The sequence below is a fragment of the Leptonychotes weddellii genome, chromosome 6 (assembly GCF_054177405.1).
Source record: "Leptonychotes weddellii isolate Sample4059 chromosome 6, ASM5417740v2, whole genome shotgun sequence".
NCBI classification, from domain to species: Eukaryota; Metazoa; Chordata; class Mammalia; order Carnivora; family Phocidae; genus Leptonychotes; species Leptonychotes weddellii.
In genome coordinates, this window is record NC_138374.1 from 383,392 (window position 1) to 400,649 (window position 17,258).

A 17,258-nucleotide genomic window follows, 5' to 3' on the forward strand; every position below is an offset into this window, starting at 1 on the left:
GCCCACAGAGCCCACGGGACACATGCCCACAGAGCCCACGGAGCCCACAGGACACATGCCCATGAGGTCACAGCCCACGGGACACAGGCCCATGGAGCCTGGAGCCCACAGCCCACAGGACAGCCCACTGATGAGTTTTAGGTGCACATGCCCATGGAGCCCACAGAGCCCATAGCCCATGGAACACATACCCACGGAGCCCACAGGACACATGCCCATGAGGCCACAGCCCACGGAACACATACCCACGGAGCCTGGAGACCACAGCCCGAGGGACACATGCCTATGAGGCCACAGCCCACGGGGCACATGTCCACGGGGCACACAGCCCACGGGGCATGTGCCCACAGAGCCCACAGCCCACGGGACACATGTCCACAGAGCCCACAGGACACAGACCCACGGAGCCTGGAGCCCACAGCCCACAGGACAGCCCACTGACGAGTTTTAGGTGCACATGCCCATGGAGCCCACAGCTCAAGGGACACATGCCCATGGAGCCCAAAGCCCACGGGGCACATGCCCATGGGGCCCACAGCCCACAGGGCACATGCCCATGAGGCTTCCAGCCCACGGGGCACATGTCCACACAGCCCACAGCCCATGGGGCACATGCCCACAGAGTCCATAGCCCTTGGGACACATGCCCCCTGAGGCCCGGGGCCCACTGCTCCCTGGGGCACCTGGGAGTCTGGTTCATTATGTACATGTGACACCATCAGAGAAAAAGCCTCCAGAATATTCTGAGGCCGCCATGTCATTCTTCAAAAAGCCAGGCAGCTTTTCAATCAGTGACAGACCAGGACATTCATTCTGAGAGTGATTCTTAAACCCTAGGGAACGGGATCTCCCTGGCAAGAGGAATGAGGTATGGACACCCCGCCTCCCTAGCCCGCGTCAGCAGCGAGCGCCATGGGCCCTGCTAGGTGTGTGGCAAAGGGTCGGCTAGCTCCAGAAACTCAGGGTCAGAAAAACCTCTGGTGGAGGTCACCTTATTTATTAAACAACACAGGGCATTGTTTTATCTGCCTCAAAATGAGTTCTTCTGATGAGTTTTAGGTGCACTGAGGTATTCCCCGATGGCCCTTCAAATTTGGACCTGGACAGAGTTCAGTCCAAGGGGCTGGGTGTCCATGGCCCAGGGCCCAGGGCCCAGGCCACAGTCTAACAGTCCCCTCACGGGGACCACCTGCCCACCATGAGCCCTCCCAGCTTGACCAAGTAACAGTCTCCAAACCCACCTGCCACCCAGCCTTGAAAGGCCCAGGCCACATGGCCACCTTGGGATTGGCGACTGAGCCGCCTCAGTTTCTCCCAGCTAATGAGCAGGTGCCTCAGCTCACTGAGACCCATGAACGAACCGCTGCCAAGGCCGGAGCACGGATCCACCACCCAGAGCTGTCTCCACCGTAGCCCCTTGTGGCGTGGAGCTCAGTCACACAGAGACGCGCCCAGCAGGCAGAGGGACACACCGGCCCCCTCACCTGTGGCTCCAGCCCCCGGCACACCGCTCTACCCCAGCACCCCGACATCCCATCTCCGGCACCCCACCCTGCCCCCAGTGCCCCGCCCCAACCCTGGCCATCTGTGCAGATTGGCTCGTCCTTGGACCCCAAGTTTCCCTGTGAACCAGTTTGCTAGCCCAGGACCAGTGTGGTGGAGGTGGCCAGGCATGTGTGTGCTCGGGTACCTGAGCAGGGGCTGCTTGGGATATGGCGGGTGGTCTGCGCTCGGGCACGGTGGGGCCTTCTTGGTCACCTGCTTGTAGATGTTCCTGGCGGTCACCCCGATCCACAGCATGGTGGCCAGTGTGGAGTAGTGCAGCAGGATGCCCACCTGTGGGGAGAAGCTGGTCAGCTGCGCCTCCACGGGCCATCTCCCCCAGCGTGCTGCCCTTGGAGACTGCGAGTTCCCCAAGGCCTGGGTCTGAGCCCTCCCACTCCCTTTGCTTTTTCAGGAGGCAGCTTGGTAGTGACAGGGAATGAGACCAGCAGGAGGGCACGTGGGGTCCCCACTCAGGGCAGATGTCCCCCTTCACGGGGAGGTGTGTGGGCAGCAAAGCTGGTTAGCTTTGCTGTCCTCTGGAGAGATGGTGCTGGGGAGCACACGGGCCTGTGCACACAATACCCCTGGGGTGGTCCACGTGAGGCTGACCACATACGTGCCCCTCAGCAGCATGCCACCGTGCCCACACGTGGGCCTGTGCACATGTGCCTAGGGTCAGCGTGGCCCAGACGTGGGACCCTGAGGGCTCCAGGGAGGACTTCCTCTGGGCTCGGCCCCACACAGGTGTCACCAAGTGAAAGGCGGGGCAGTCCTGCAGCAGGGGGTCTCCCCAGTAGGCTGGTGTTGGGGGGTGTGTATGACATAAAACACTTTCAGGATCAGAGGCTGAAGTCCACTCCCCACAAGGCCGAGTTGCTCATTGCTATCAGCAGCTGCCCAAGTTGGTCCCTGGCTGCACTTATTTCCTTAGCTAATGATGCCTTCCCCTCCTTGGTCTCCACCTGGTTACCTATGAAGCAGTAACCTGACATTTCACAAAGACAAGTAAATTATGGCTGTAATTGGAAAGGGCATAGATGTTTAAGGAATACAGAGATTCTCTGAATAAAGCTAACATTGCATTATAATGATTTATCAAATCCAGAGTTCAATTTTCACTTCTTAGAAAGCTCTAGAATAATCGATGAGGGGCGCCTGGGTGGCTCAGTTGGTTAAGCGACTGCCTTTGGCTCAGGTCATGATCCTGGAGTCCCGGGATCGAGTCCCGCATCGGGCTCCCTGCTCAGCGGGGGGTCTGCTTCTCCCTCTGACCCTCCCCCCTCTCATGCTCTCTCTCTCTATCTCATTCTCTCTCTCAAATAAATAAATAAAACTTAAAAAAAAAAAAAGAATAATCAATGAGAACGGGATGGGTGGGTTGGGATCCCCAGAGCTGTCTGTGGTTTCAGGTGGGCTCCCTGCACACACGTGGCAAGCCCAACCTTTTCCTCAGCCTGGCTGGGGAACTGGGACGCGAGCACCTCTGCACCTGAACCAGAGGGAGGAAGGGGCCACGTCCGCCTCGCCCTCGACAGAAGGGTGGTCCGTCTCTCTGTTCGGGGACAGCAGTGTGGCTGCCATCACCGAAGAATAGGAATAGTCGGAAGTCCTCGGAGGAGCTTCGGGGTCGGGGTGGGGGCGCTCGTTCTGTTGCTGTCCGGCTGCTCGGAGCCTTGCCTGGATGGTGTTCCGCCTCCCAGACACCCCCTCCAGGCTGGACACAGGGAGAGGTTGTAGGGACCCCGCCCAGACTGCCAGACAAGGCTGCAGCCATCCTGGGAAGGAGGCAGTCGCCGGCCGTCACACCGCCGACCCAGGGCCAGCGCTGCCGCACATTATCACGTGGGACCACCAGCGGCCGGCTCTTTGTGTTCATGATGTCACTTAGGACCTTAATGAGACTCCTGGTCATCTTGTTGCCACAGTAACCATCTGTTCTCCAGCCGACCAGAGCTTTGGGCCACGTGCTGTGCATCATCTTACCCTGAGTCCAAGCCACACCTGGACAGGGGAAGTGGTCCAGGGCGTCCCGTGTTCAGGCGCCAGGGTGGGGGCGAGCTGTCCCTTGTCAGGGCGGGGCAGGCCTGGCTGCCCACCAGGGGAAAACCATGTTTGCTAGGATGAATTGGCTCATAGAGATGTGGGAGCTGAGACATCTGATATCTGTGGCGGGGAAGCCGGAGGCCCAGGAGAGCTGAGTCCAGGGGCTGGACACCGATGTCCCAGCCTGGACAGGCAGAGAGCATCCCTCCCTCCTCTGCCATTGTCCCTAGGCCCCCAGGGGAGTGGACGAGCCCTACAATGGGGAGGGCACCTGCACACACGCACCCAGAGTGATGTCTGACCAGATGTTGGCCCCACCACCAGTCACATCAACACATTAAAGCTCACTATCCCATCTTCTGACACCCCGGCGGTCCAGCTGCGCCTCCTCGGGCCTGCCTCCTCTCCAGTGAGTAGTGGGCAGAGCCGGGCATGCTGGGTGAGCCAGGAGTAGCCTCCGTAATAGTAACCGACGCTCTGTTGGTGTCTGCAAAGCACACGCCTGTGTTCCAGAAATGTTGGGGGAGTCCCAGGGAGCGTGACCCTGAGGGCTGGCTGGCCCCCCATTCCCTCAGCCTGGGCCTTAGCTCTGTCCTCTCGAATGCACACGCGGCCCTCCATCCCTCCTTGCCCGCTGGAGAGCAGGACAGCCCAGCCAGGGCTCGAGTGGCTTTGCTCCCTAAGGTGGGTCAGGGCCTGATGCATGCTTGCAAATGAATGAGTGAAGGAGTCATGCCCCTGCCACCTTGTGGAAACATAGTCGGGAGGTCCGGGCTGCACCGACTCCAGAGCTCCTCGGCTGGCCCCTCCGACCGGGGGCCTGAGGGTTGTCACCAGCAGACAACCAACCATTTCTCACACTAACGTCATCTCTACAGACCTTGCCTCTCTGGACCTGACCAGGCCTGCGCCATCCCTAGGGTGTCTACCCGGCTAACCGGCTGGGCCTCAGATGCCGTGAGGACACCCGGCCTCCAGGAGTCCCCATCGGGCCTGGAGCACGGGCACAGTTCCCGGTTTTCAGGGCAAGCATGCCGGCTTGCCGGTGTCAGGGCTCCAGAGCAGGATCTCACTGCCCGATTCTTCCCGAGGGCCCCCCTGCAGGAGCAGCCTCTCACCCGGGGGGAGTCGTCCGCCATCTGTGCAGGAGACAGGTCATCTTGTAATCAAGGTCAGCGCTGGTGCCCCCGAGTGTCAGGTAATTAGGCCCCCGCGGCTCCCACAGCCATCAATAAATATTGAATTCACAGAACAAAGGCTGTAAGGGAGCAACATGACAGCCCGCGGACGCCAGGCCAAGAGCTTCGCTCCATGTGGCCCAGGCAGACACACACCCCCGATGGCAGAAACCCAAGAGGTGAGTCCTTGGTAAGATGCTCTTTAGTCCATGGGGCAGCCCCTATCTGGCTCCTGCCTGGGCACTGGAGGGGACCGTGCACCTGGAGGTCACTGTTCATCTGGAGGGGACTGTCCACTCTGGAGGTCACTGTCCATCTGGAGGGGACCGGGCACCTGGAGGTCACTGTCCATCTGGAGGGGACGGTTCACCTGGAGGTCACTGTCCATCTGGAGGGGACTGTCCACTCTGGAGGTCACTGTCCATCTGGAGGGGACTGTCCACTCTGGAGGTCACTGTCCATCTGGAGGGACTGTCCACTCTGGATGTCACTGTCCATCTGGAGGGGACCGGGCACCTGGAGGTCACTGTCCATCTGGAAGGGACTGTCCACTCTGGAGGTCACTGTCCATCTGGAGGGGACTGTCCACCCTGGAGGTCACTGTCCATCTGGAGGGGACTATTCACCTGGGGGTCACTGTCTATCTGGAGGAGACTGTCTACCCTGGAGGCCACTGTTCGCATTGGAGGAAACTACCTGGGTGTCACTGTCCACATAGAGGTCACTGTCCAGCTGGGCTGAGCTGGGGCCATGAATGAGCAGGGGGGCTGGGCAAGGAGCTGGAGGAGTGCACGGAGAAACTTGGGTTTGGGGCCTCCTCTCCTGGGCCTGGGCCACACTCGGTAAAACAGGGAACCAGGCTGACCACTGGGGGAAAGGCCTCTTCTGAGCTCTGTCAGAACCAACGGGTATTTCCCCCTTTTTAAAGAAAAGCCAGGTGAGGCCACAGGGAGGGAAGAAGACCCTTTGGTGACTTGTTCTCAATGCTGCGATGCTCTGCAGTCCCTCTTTTACCTGAGAGGGGAGCAGGACCTTCCAGACTGAGGTCGTGAGGTCTGCCGCGGTTCCACGTGGGGGCTGGGACTCTGTGGCCGGGACTCCCTGGCCACCTCCTAGTGCCAGAGCCTTGGCATCAGCAGCTGTGGATCCTTACCTGGCGGGGGTGGGGCAGCAGGTGGCCCCGTCTCCGTGCTCCTGCCCCACCAGTCTCTGTGGGAGGGCAGCCCCCACCCCTATTCCCGGGACCAGCACCGTTTGCCGGACAGCGAACGTCCAGTTAGCTGGTCAAGTGGAAAACAAATTCTCTGACAGGACCCAGTGCTGAGCGAAACAATGGGCCTCACGTCGGGGAGAGGCCGTGATACAGGCGCCCTGGACGTTGAATGGTTCCCTCAGGGAGATGCATCTGGACAAATACCCCGGTGTTATTTCATAAACAAGACAACGATCACAGATTTCCCCTTTGGAAGCAGGGCAGATAAACACTTCATCTTGGAACAAAACGAGGACATGGGCAGCACTCACCGCCTGGCACAGGATCGGGTACTTGGTGCGGTTGATGCCGCCGGCAAACACTGTGAAGGTCAGAGCTGCGTGGAAGCAGAAATTCAGGAGCGTGTGCCGGCCTTTCCGGCTGATCCGGATGGTGCTACGGGAAATGGAGATTTCCCATCAGGACCCGGCGTGCAGGTGAGCCCCCTTAGCCAAATCCATGCTCTGTCCACCCAGGGACTGAGCTGAAGACCACCAAGGTGTGACTGCGCGGGGTTTGGGGGAGCACACCCAAAGGACCAGGTGGAGGGACAGACATAGGGGCATGCTTAGTGTGCGTCTGTTGGATGCTTTTGTGTTCTATCAATCTGGAATGCTCTGACTGGAAGGGTTTTGAGAAATCTTGAACCTGGTCATTGGCCAGATGCTGACGTTGAAGCCCTGAGGCTCTGTGGCTTGTCTGGTCACAGAGACAGAGGGTGGGAGGGATGCCCTGGCCACACCTCCTGGTTCCCAGGACGGAGTTCTTCCCTCTCTGTGCAGATGTCTGGTACTTCGAGAAGAGGGCATGACTGTGGCTGACTGTGAGCAAGACCCTATAGCCTTGTCCCTGGACTAGGATGTTGTCTACGGCTGTGACCATCTCCACTATCGCCATGGCAAGGATTGCTCAGCCCCTCCCCATGACCGTGGCCTTGGACGCGCCCAAACCCCCTCCCCATGACTGTAGTCTTGGACGCGCCCAAGCCTCACCCCATGACCGTGGCCTTGGACGCGCCCAAACCCCCTCCCCATGACTGTAGTCTTGGATGCGCCCAAGCCTCTTCTCATTACTGTGGTTACGGCCACAGTCTAGGCTTTGCTCATGACTTTGATTCTGGGCTTGAGCCTGACCAGGACAGAGACCCCTCCTCACATTTCCCAGTGCATCTGCCAGTGACGCAGACACACCCAGGTCATCCCCTCTTGCAGGCAGAGGAGGCTAGGAAACCAGCTCAGAAGAAAGACAACGACGTCCCCCTCCCCCTGTGATTAAAAGGCACAATGCGAAGGTGTGTGAGGGTTCTATGGGCAGCTATGTTAACTTCCCAAGGATGTGGGCTCTTGGGGCCCCTGAACAGACGCGGGGCCATTGGAGGAAGAACCTATTCTACCTGACGGATGAGAACACAGGGGCCACTGTGAGAAGACCCTGATGGAGGCCTGGAGTGGAAGGGCGTGGCGGTCCCTGAGCCCTTGGCCATGCTCGGCTGCAGCCAGGGCCACCCCGGTGCCAGGCAGGTGGTCTGTGAGGTGCCTTCTGGGGACCTCCTGCTACGTGAGGGTCGGTCTCACTGTGGGGTTCGCGTCTGACGGTGAAAGCGGGCGATCTTGAGGCAAAGTGGGGTCTTACTTCTGGTGCACGATGTAGGTGACGACAGAGGTGAGGAGGCAGAGCAGCATGACAGCAGTGCACGCGTACACCACGGGGTGCAGGAACTCCCCCGGGTGCTGGGGCAGGGAGAGGACGGTCTTCAAATCCTGGGAAGAACACAGCAGACCGTGTGAGCAGGAACCATGCACCTGGCTGCGCTGCCTGGAGCCCCACGTCCGGCCCCTCCCCTGCAAGCTGTTGGGTGTCTGCGGAGTCCAGCAGAGGTCTGTGACGGGCACCCTGCCTCCCGGGAGTGCACCTGTCTGAGGGCCCCAGACGCCACGAGGTCTGCACGGAGCCGTGCAGCGAGCCAGCGACCATAGCAAATGCCCCCAGCCCCACTTCCCGGCCCCAGGCACACTGAGATTCTGCTCTACAGCATCTCCCAGGAGAATTCCAGGTCACGTCCCTGGAGCCGACTCCAGTCCTGCAGAGAGAGCAGTCGCTCTGATGGGATGCGCGGCCCCGAGGCCCTCTGGGGAGCATCGCAGCCAGGGGCAAAGGCCAGAGGTCAAGGGGGAACGCGTTTCCCACGGGGACGTGAAGCTGAGGGGCCAGGCTCCCGGCTGGACGCGTGAACTGAGGGAGGTTTGTCTTTTTGTCCATCAGACCGGTGAGGGGAGCTCCCGTGGTGTCGGCATACGCATCCTCGAGATTCACCTGTGCTGGGACCGGGTTCCCGAGCCGCCAACAGAAAAGGTGGCAGCAGAACCCAGCGCCACGCGGGCGGGACTCGCACAGCCCGCCGGGCACCCAGCAACCAAGTCTGGTGATTTCTGCACGCTGGAGGAGAGGGCCCCAAGGGTAAGACCCTCCCCTGCTGTGTGGGCGGCAGAGGCACCGACGGGAGCCCTGGCCTTAGGCACCTCTGACCTCTGACCTCTGATAGGCACTGAGCAATGTTCCAGAACCTTCATGTGTTGTAACTCGCTGAGTCACAGGGAAACCCTGCTGTGGACTGAAACCTATCCCTACAATTCAGGGGTTGGAGTCCTTGTGCCCCACGTGACTGCCGTGGGGGCGGGCCTTTATGGGGGTGACTAAGGTCACAAGAGGTCATAGGGTGAGGCCTGGTTCGATAGGACCCACCTCCTTATAAGAGGGAGACTAGGACACAACATGGTTGTGCACAGAGGGAAGGCCATTGGGGGACACGGCGAGAAGGCAGCGAGAAGGCAGCCGTCCACATGTCCAGGAGGGTGTCCTCGGGAGAAACAACCCTGTGACACCTTGACCTTGGGCTTCCAGGCTCCGGGACTGAGAGACAGTTCTGTATTTTAACCTGCTCTGCCTGGGGTGCTGGTTACGGCCCCCTCTTTCCCCACTCCGCTCCCAGGTGCTGGTTATGGCTCTCCCCCACCTACCGGGTGCTGCTTCCAGCCCCCCCCACACCAGGTACCGGTTGTGGTCACCATAGCCAATAGATACACCCCATTAGGTGACTGCTCTTGTTCCCACTTTCCAGGTCAGAGGGTGAAACCCTTTCTTGACCTCTCAGCTCATGCTCTGAGCCACTCGCTCTGCTCCCACGGCCTCCAGGACCTGCCCGGCTTGGGGAGGGCGGGTGGGGGCTGGTGCCCACAGAGGGCTGCCTGGGTGTCCCCTGTGAGACCACACTGAGCTGCCCGGCTGTGACACCAGGCTGGTGGTCTGGGGGATCATCTGCAGCCTTGTCAGCTGTGCCCAAGGCGGATGCACCCCCTCCCCCCGGTGGACACGGGCTCTGGGTCTGTGATGGGCTCCTCCCTGGGCGGTCGGGACAGCGGGAAGCCGCCGGTGCTCCTCCAGGATGGTGTCAGCCTGAGTCATGTGGGAAAAGGACAGAAATGCCCTTGAAGGGCCCTTGGCCTCGCCACGGATGGGAAGGCAGTGTGTCCAAGAGCTCAAGCTGCTTCCTTTCTTGGTGGATCAGTTCTTATCAGTCCAGCTAAGACGAGGCCCTGGCCAGTCAGGGAATGTCGGATTCCTCAGAGGGACTTCCAGGGACAGCCAAGGGCCACCCTGGTGTCCAGCCGTGGCCTCTGCACCCTGATCTTGCTCTGCCCAGGGACTTTCCAAGGAGACCTCTCTGCTGTCATGTCAACAGCAGATAGAATCCTGTCACCAAGGAAAAGGTGCCGAGTGACCTGGACGCCAAGGGACTCCTCCCAGTGTCATCGCTGAAGGACTAGCTGGCTATCAAAGCCAGAAGTATCACCCCTGACCCAGCAGCTGGCCAGATGTAACCAAAGGAGGAGCACATGTCACATGGTAGACTGTAGGCTGGACCCCATGGGGGCCCCCATACTGTCCTGACCGTCCGCAGGCCAGGAAGCCTGAAGGGCAGGTGTGGACATGCACAGAACACCAACGACTCCCATCCGGATAACTGGGGTTTCAGCAGGACCCACGCTGTGCACGTGGCCCCAATTGCCATGAAATCCTGAGCTCAGGAGCACAGACAGTCAGAGGATGCCAGCTTCAAGGTGACAGGGACACCACGGCTACGGGCCCCCCAGGACAAGTGGGTATAGCTAACTGTGGCCTGGAGCCCCGCTGGCCCGGCCCGCCCCTATCTCTACACCCGCGCCCAACGGAGGCTTCTCCCCAAGGCACGCATGTCACCCGGGGCCTTCACGGCCGTGGCAGGCGCCTGCCGGGCCCTCCGTCCTGCAACGCGGAATGCAAGGACAGGTTTCTGTGACGCGGGACACAGCTGTCTATTGCTGAGAGCCGGGAAGTCACAGCCCAGCTTGTCTGTCTCCCCAGGATGTGCCGGCTGCTGGAAGCGCTCACCCACCCTTCCCTGCCGCCCCAACTTCTGGAGCGCGTCCTGTGGTGCTGGAGAGCTCACCGTCAGCCGATGCCGGCGTTATGACAATTGTAAATCACGGCAAAAGTCTAGGAAAACAAGTTTTCCTGGTCAAGTCCTGATATGTAATTATCTTCTCACCGCCGCTTCTTCTGAAACTGTCTGCTGCCGACAGGTGGAGAGAGGCCCGCCGGCTGTAGGAAGTCAGCGCCCCAGAGACGGCCCAGGCCCTCGTGTGTGTCATTTGTTCTTCTCCCAGAGACAATGGCTTTTAACCTGGGGTCTGAAAACCCTGACACTTTTGACCTGGAGCCCCTGGCTGCTGGGACAGGGTTCCTGTGCGTGGAGCCCGACTCGGGTTGAGGCCTGGGGTGGGACTCCCAGTTCCTTCATGGCCTTTCTTGGGGTGCTGTCACTGCTCCCCCAAAGGCCCGCGCCTTCCTGCTGGGGGCGGGGGCAGGGGTGGCGGGTAGAGAGGGGCTGGGGAATGACAGCCCACGCATCCTAAAGCAGAGTCTGCCGTGATGCCTGGCCCCCGTGTCCCTGTGCAGCATCCCAGGGTTGGAGCAGTGTGCCTGGCGCCCAGGACCTGCACCAGAGAACTCACGCTCAAGGGCATCCTATCTGCCAAGTTTTATCCACACACCCCAACCCCTTTCTGCTAAGCCAGTGGGAAATCAGACCTCGTTCCTGCCACAGGCAAGCGCATCAGGGTGTTAGCTCAAGACGCAGTGTTTCCTGAGAACGGCGCCCAGGCCAACACATATGGCCGAGGTCACCCCGCTTCAGGGGCGCTTTCTCATCCGAGGGCCCGGTTTTGAGGCAGCGGGGGCGGGGGCAGGATGTCTGAGCCCCGGGGCAGTTGTGCCAACAATGTGCGTTTTATAAGAACCAGAGCTTCAATTCCATTCGGCCTCCTATTTTTTTCCTCCAAGTTAGTTATCAACTGTGCGTTTCTACATTTTTAGAGGTGACATTTAAAATTCAAAGTAGGTAATGCAAAAGGGAGATATTATTCTATATTTTAAAGTTCACACGTGTACGAGTTCCTCCTGGAGGAATTTGCAAGCGTCTCACAGATAAGATCCTTGTGACGTGTAGGGCTACCTCCCTGGGACTGGTCCCTCGAGTGCCCTTGGGACCAGCATGGAGCTCACATCGGAGAGGCTGGGCTCAGTCAAGAACCCATCCTGCTCCTGTGGCCCCCAGCCTGTGATCACTGCTCACTGCTCTGCCCTACCCTCAAGAAGATGTCTCTCCTCCTGGGAAATCCGGGCTTCCTTCTTCCCACGGGCTGGCCTGGGTTCTCCGTGGAGCCTGGAGGCTGGGCGCTCTCGCCTGTGGTTTGCTTGTATTTTCCCTTTTCTTGAGGCTTAACTTCCTCTTACGTTTCATTATTATTTTAGTTGGATGTATCCTCTTTGGTATGTTCTGCAAATAAATCAACTTGGATGTTAAGAGAGAGAGACAAGAAGAAAGGGGAAGGCGGTATTATGTCAGGTGTCAGTGGTCTGATCAAGACGGGGCCATTTTGCCAGAAGGGGGCGCGTAGGAAAGTGGCCTCTTCCACCCGGGAGATGCAGACCGTCCTCGGCGTCCGCCTCCGCCTCTGTTCTGTACCGACTGAGACGGATCTCATTATTAGTCCCCGACGTCCCTTGTCTGTGTTTTTAATGATCATTGCATCTCATCGATCTGTCAGCCTTCCGTGAAAGTGTCCCAGGGGAAAGGCAGAGGCAAAAGGTAAGTAATTTATTCATTTGGAGCACAAATTACCCTAACTGGACATCACATTTGTACAGTTTGTTACATTTTTCTCTTGGCGGGGTGTGCGGGAAATAACACAGGGACTCCTGCTGGCCTGGTGTTACCTGCCTCAGGGGTTAACATTCAGGGGAGCATGGGGGTGACACAGTCTCCATTTCTGGGATGAAGGTAAGCTCATAAGATTTTAGAAATTTAAATATGAGGCTGAATGAAGAGTAGCACAGGGGAGAACTGGTGGGGTTCCGGACACATGCAGGTTCGTGCAGGTGCCTACAGATGTATGCAAGTCCTTGCAGGTGCTTGTGAGTGCTTGCAGGTGCTTGCGGGTGCTTGCAGGTGCTTGTGGGTGCTTGTAGGTGCTTGCAGGTGCGTGCAGGTGCATGCAGGTGCTTGCAGGTGCTTGCAGGTGCGAGCGGGTGCATGCAGGTGCTTATAGGTACGTGCATGCAGGTGCTTGTGGGTACTTGCAGGTGCTTGCAGGTGCTTGTAGGTGCTTGCAGGTGCTTGTGGGTGCTTGCGGGTGCGTGCAGGTGCATGCAGGTGCTTGCAGGTGCTTGTAGGTGCTTGCAGGTGCTTGTGGGTGCTTGCAGGTGCGTGCAGGTGCATGCAGGTGCTTGTGGGTGCTTGCAGGTGCTTGTAGGTGCTTGCAGGTGCTTGTAGGTGCTTGCGGGTGCGTGCAGGTGCATACAGGTGCTTGTGGGTGCTTGCAGGTGCTTGTAGGTGCTTGCAGGTGCTTGTGGGTGCTTGTAGGTGCATGCAGGTGCTTGTGGGTGCTTGCAGGTGCTTGTGGGTGCGTGCAGGTGCTTGCAGGTGCTTGTAGGGGCGTGCAGGTGCATGTAGGTGCTTGTAGGTGCCACAGACACCTTGTGTGGCCCGCTGGGGTTGTCAGGGTGCAGCCTAGATGAGCTGTGGCATGCACACAGGTCAGGCCGGGTCCTCACCGGCTCAGGTGCGGCCTCCCTGACCCCTGCCTGCTCAGCAGGGCAGCAGGCACCACCAGGCTTCCACATCGCCACCCTGCATCTACCCCTGTTCTTTTCAGGGGTTTTAATTCCACTGTTGCCTTTTTAATGTGGGATGCTTATGTGCAGAAAAGGGGTGTTCTGAGCATGCTGTGTCTTTGGGATCCTGCACTCCAAGCACAACAGAGTAGGCCTTGCCTTTTACCCTGTCCCAGCTTCCAACCCCTGCTGGATGTGGCAAAGGATAGTCTTCACTGACACTGAGGTCAGCCCCGAGTTCAGAGCGAGTGGGGGCTCTGCGGGGTTCTCGGCTGCTGCTGGCACATGCTGGCTCTGGGCCACATCAAAGAGAAGCCCCCAAAGTGGGGTCTCTCCCTCTCGGGTTCAACATTAGCAAGCAGGCAGTCTTTTCCTCTCAGATCCGCTTGATGTCCCAATGATCAAAGGAGTCCCGCCACGCCTCGTCAGCCACGGGAGCTGTGGCTGGGAAGACAGCGCTTGTGCAGAATGAACGTGGCCTCCCTCACAGTGACCACACTGCTCCTCAGGCGAACCACTAGACCTATGCTCTGAAAGGAAACGGAGAATGTGCACAACTTTGGACAACTTCTTAGTCTCTTCCAATGCCTGTCACTGCGTTCCCTTGGGGAGGTAAGTGTGAAGATCCCAGAAGATCATGGAGTGCAAAGGAACACACGTTTTGGTCGCTGCTTGAATTCGAACACTAACAGGGTCACCGCACATACACGTCCACTTTTGTTTGCTAACAGCGGTGATGGTGGCCTGGGTTCTGCAGGCCCTGCAGGGGAGTATCTGGCTCTGTGTGCATTCACGGTCAGAGCCCCGAGGGCAGGTGGGGCACACGTCCAGAAGGGAGGACAGGGGCCTCAGTGCAACCCGAGGGTCAGCATGGCTCCAGACCTGCCTCCAGGAGACCGTGTGTCATCACACTCAGGAGCCAGAAGGCTGGCTGCCGACCTCAGGTGTCAGGGAAGCCGACCGCCAGCCCACGGCAGGTGCCTCGCAGGTGGTGTGAGTGTGGCAGGGTGGGGTGGGCAGGTCCGGGCCACCCTGCTGGCCACTGCCTCTGGTCTTTGCCCTTGCATTGCCTGGGCCCCTGGGGCATAGCCACCCGGGCATCTACATGACAGACTCAGGGATGCACGCGGAGAAGTGCTTGCCCCAGAGCTGCTCCAGAGGGGGCTGGGTCTACGTTTCTTTTGGAGACTCTCCAGTGAACATGTTATTTGTCAAGAATAAAAAACCAACAAACTGCTGAGATTCTAAACCCTCTGGGCAGCGTAACCCACCAGTCTTCACGGTCCTGGACTGGGCCAGTGTCCAGTGGCTGGGAATGGGGGCAGCGCTGCATGTGGACGCAGTGGTCGGGGATGGGATGCAGGGCAGATCTGCTTGGAAGGGCCAGGGTCAGATAGGAAGAGGCACCTGGGCTGCCGGCTTAGGCACAGGGGTCCCGCCCCTGCCCCCAGCCTTCCGCAGCATCTCCTGGTTCACCCTCTGTCTGCTGACAACAGGTTCCCTTTGCAAACAAGGCTCTAACCTGAGGATGAAAACCCGAGAAACAGGCTGACCTAGAGGCCCCAGGCACGTCGGGCAAGACACCTCGGGGCCACAGGTGGTCCCTTAAGAAGCCAGGGGCCTGTCCAGGCTGGCAGCCTCCCGAGGAGCAGCCTGGATGCACAACCTCTAGGGTATCTGGCACCCTCCTGGCCAGTGAGGCTTGGAGCAGCGGTGTGGACGATGCTGAGTCTTGGCAACAAATACCGACCTTGTTTGGGCGTCTCGAACAGAACAGGAAGGAAACCAACAAGTGGCTCAGACAGACCCCCCCTTAGGGAGCAGACAATCGGGTGTGCATTTGACTCATTGCTGGTGTCCGAGCCAGGGCTGCTGCCGGCCACGTGTCCTGGGGCCATTGGCAGTCCCTGCACGCGCTCCGGCCCTCCGCTGCCTTGCAAGCACACACAATGCATTATTTACTCGGCCACCAGCCTTCCCGGAATCCAAGCCAGCAGCAACCACGCAAAGCTGCACGAGCCTTCACACCAAGTCCCCGTTAGGGACGGCTTGCCGCTGACAGCCGCCCTGCCCCCTTTTCTGGTGAGAGAACCGTCCTCCCCGTGTCTGCTGTACGTGCCGCCGAAGCCCCCCACGTCTCCCTGCCGTTCAGCCAACTTTCTGAGGGGAAGGGGCTGGTGGGGCTGCAGTGGGAAGGCCACATGACTGCCTCGGACCAGAGGGGCGGGGACTCCCGCCAGGGGCCAGAGGAGGTCTCACGGGTCCTGGACCTGAGCCCTGGGGAGGGACGTAGGACAGCGTCTCCTCCCCTGATTTCATGGCTCCACATTGCGGCACGCCTGCTAATTAGTATGATCCTCAGCCGAGCGGCCAGCTGGCAGCCCTGGAGACCAGGGGCCCAATGCTGCTAACTGACCACGCGGTCACCCCAAGAACAGGGGTGGCCGCCCTCAGCGTGGCTGGGCCCTGCTGCCCGGTGGGGGCACGTACTCACCATGAGCCCTGCCAAGCTCCTGCAGTGTGAGTGCCAGACGGAGTGGGGTCGCCGCCGAGCGGATTATGTGGCACCCTCTTCCCCGCCAGCCTCCATGGCTGTCCCGAAGGTCAAGGTCCCACACAGCAGCTGTGGGGTCGAGCCCCGGGCCAGGCGCCTCAGGGCGACGGTGGGGCAGGTGAGGGTCAAGAGTCTGTCCCCATCTGTGAAGACAGGGCAGGGTCAGGGCAGGGTGGAGGGTCCCCTGGCCTCAGCCCGGGGCTGGCCCTATGCGGCCATCCCACCCGGCCAGCCTGTTGGAGCGTCTGGCTTGGAGCTTGGTCGCCCGGGGCGCACAGAGGCTGTGTGCTGGCCTGGGGACCCCGAGCGGGACGTGCGGAGCCCGACGCTGCCCTCCTGGGAGCACTGCCTTCTCCCCACTGGCCGCCCGGCACGAGCAGCTCAGCCCAGCGTTCTGGCTGCTCAGAGCCCTGCAACATGTCTGTCAGGTTCCGTCAGGAGCACTGAGCAGACCTTGGATCCCCCTCCTAACGAGCAGCCCGAGCGGGGCCGGCAGACGCGGGAGCCGCTGTGGCCCCCCAGATGCCCACCTCGGGCTGTGGCTGCATGCCCCCCGTGGAGCCCAAAGTTATTCGGCATCTGCATCCGGAACGGCACCCAGGGCAGCAGGAACCGCCCCAGCCGGGCTGGCACGCGGGCCGAGGGGCTGGGGGCACGGATGGATGCTGCGGCTGCGGGCTCCCACCTCGCCCGCCACGTCCTGCGGCTCCCCGCCGGGGCCCACCCGCTGCGCGGCCCCGGAGAGACGCAGCTCAACTTCTCACCTATTTTGGCAAAAGCTGCGGGAGCGGCAGCGCCGTGCTCCGCGGTGCCGACCAGCTGTGGTGCATTCTCCGGCCCCGGGGACGGGTTTCCATGCCGAGCGGCAGCGGGCTGGAGCCAGCAAGTGGAGTTATCAACAGATTGCAGGACCGCAGCCTGGCCGCGGCGACTTGGGCTCCGCACCGGAGGGGATGAGTCAGAGCCAGGACTGGCAGACATTCGATGCGATCCTCAGGAGGCGGCTTCCCGAAGTCGGCGTGGGGACTGCGAGCCGCCTCTGCGCCTGCTTGGAGGGCGGGCGACAGCCGGGGGACGAGGACCGGGCCGGGAAGCAGGAACCGTAACCATGGGGATGGGGGAGGCGCTGATGGCGGTGGCGGGCGGGCACTGGGGCCCGGCTCCCTGCGGCAGGGCGGGAATGGTTCTTCCCAGCCAGCCAGCCGGCCGACCGGCCGGCACACCGCAGAGCCGATTTAAAGAGACAACCGGCCAGGTTTTGCCTTCGCTTCCAACAGAATCAGCAACTCACATTAAAACATCTCCCTGAAAGGAGGTGGAAGGAGGACCGGATGGTTTTATTTTATTTATTTTTAAAGGAAATCCGTGTCTGTTGAGGGCTCCAGGCACAGAAATGGGAGCAAGAAAATTGATTTCAGAGGAATTTTCATGGGCCTTATAATACAATATTCTCAAATGCAAATTGCCCACCCCC

General features: G+C 60.1%; 1 protein-coding gene across 1 annotated transcript in view; it reads right to left on the minus strand.

Annotated features, from left to right (window-relative positions):
• The window catches only part of ADGRA1 (adhesion G protein-coupled receptor A1), a 27,387-nt gene extending 10,432 nt beyond the window's left edge, over positions 1-16,955 (minus strand). The window contains exons 1-5 of the mRNA XM_081823279.1: positions 16,549-16,955; positions 15,725-15,927; positions 7,651-7,778; positions 6,291-6,414; positions 1,691-1,836 (exon numbers count right to left, since the gene is read on the minus strand). Of these exons, the coding sequence (XP_081679405.1) occupies positions 1,691-1,836; positions 6,291-6,414; positions 7,651-7,778; positions 15,725-15,727 (401 nt within the window). The 5' untranslated portion in view covers positions 15,728-15,927; positions 16,549-16,955. The remainder of the gene's footprint in view (positions 1-1,690; positions 1,837-6,290; positions 6,415-7,650; positions 7,779-15,724; positions 15,928-16,548) is intronic.
• Positions 16,956-17,258: the final 303 nt, after the last annotated feature.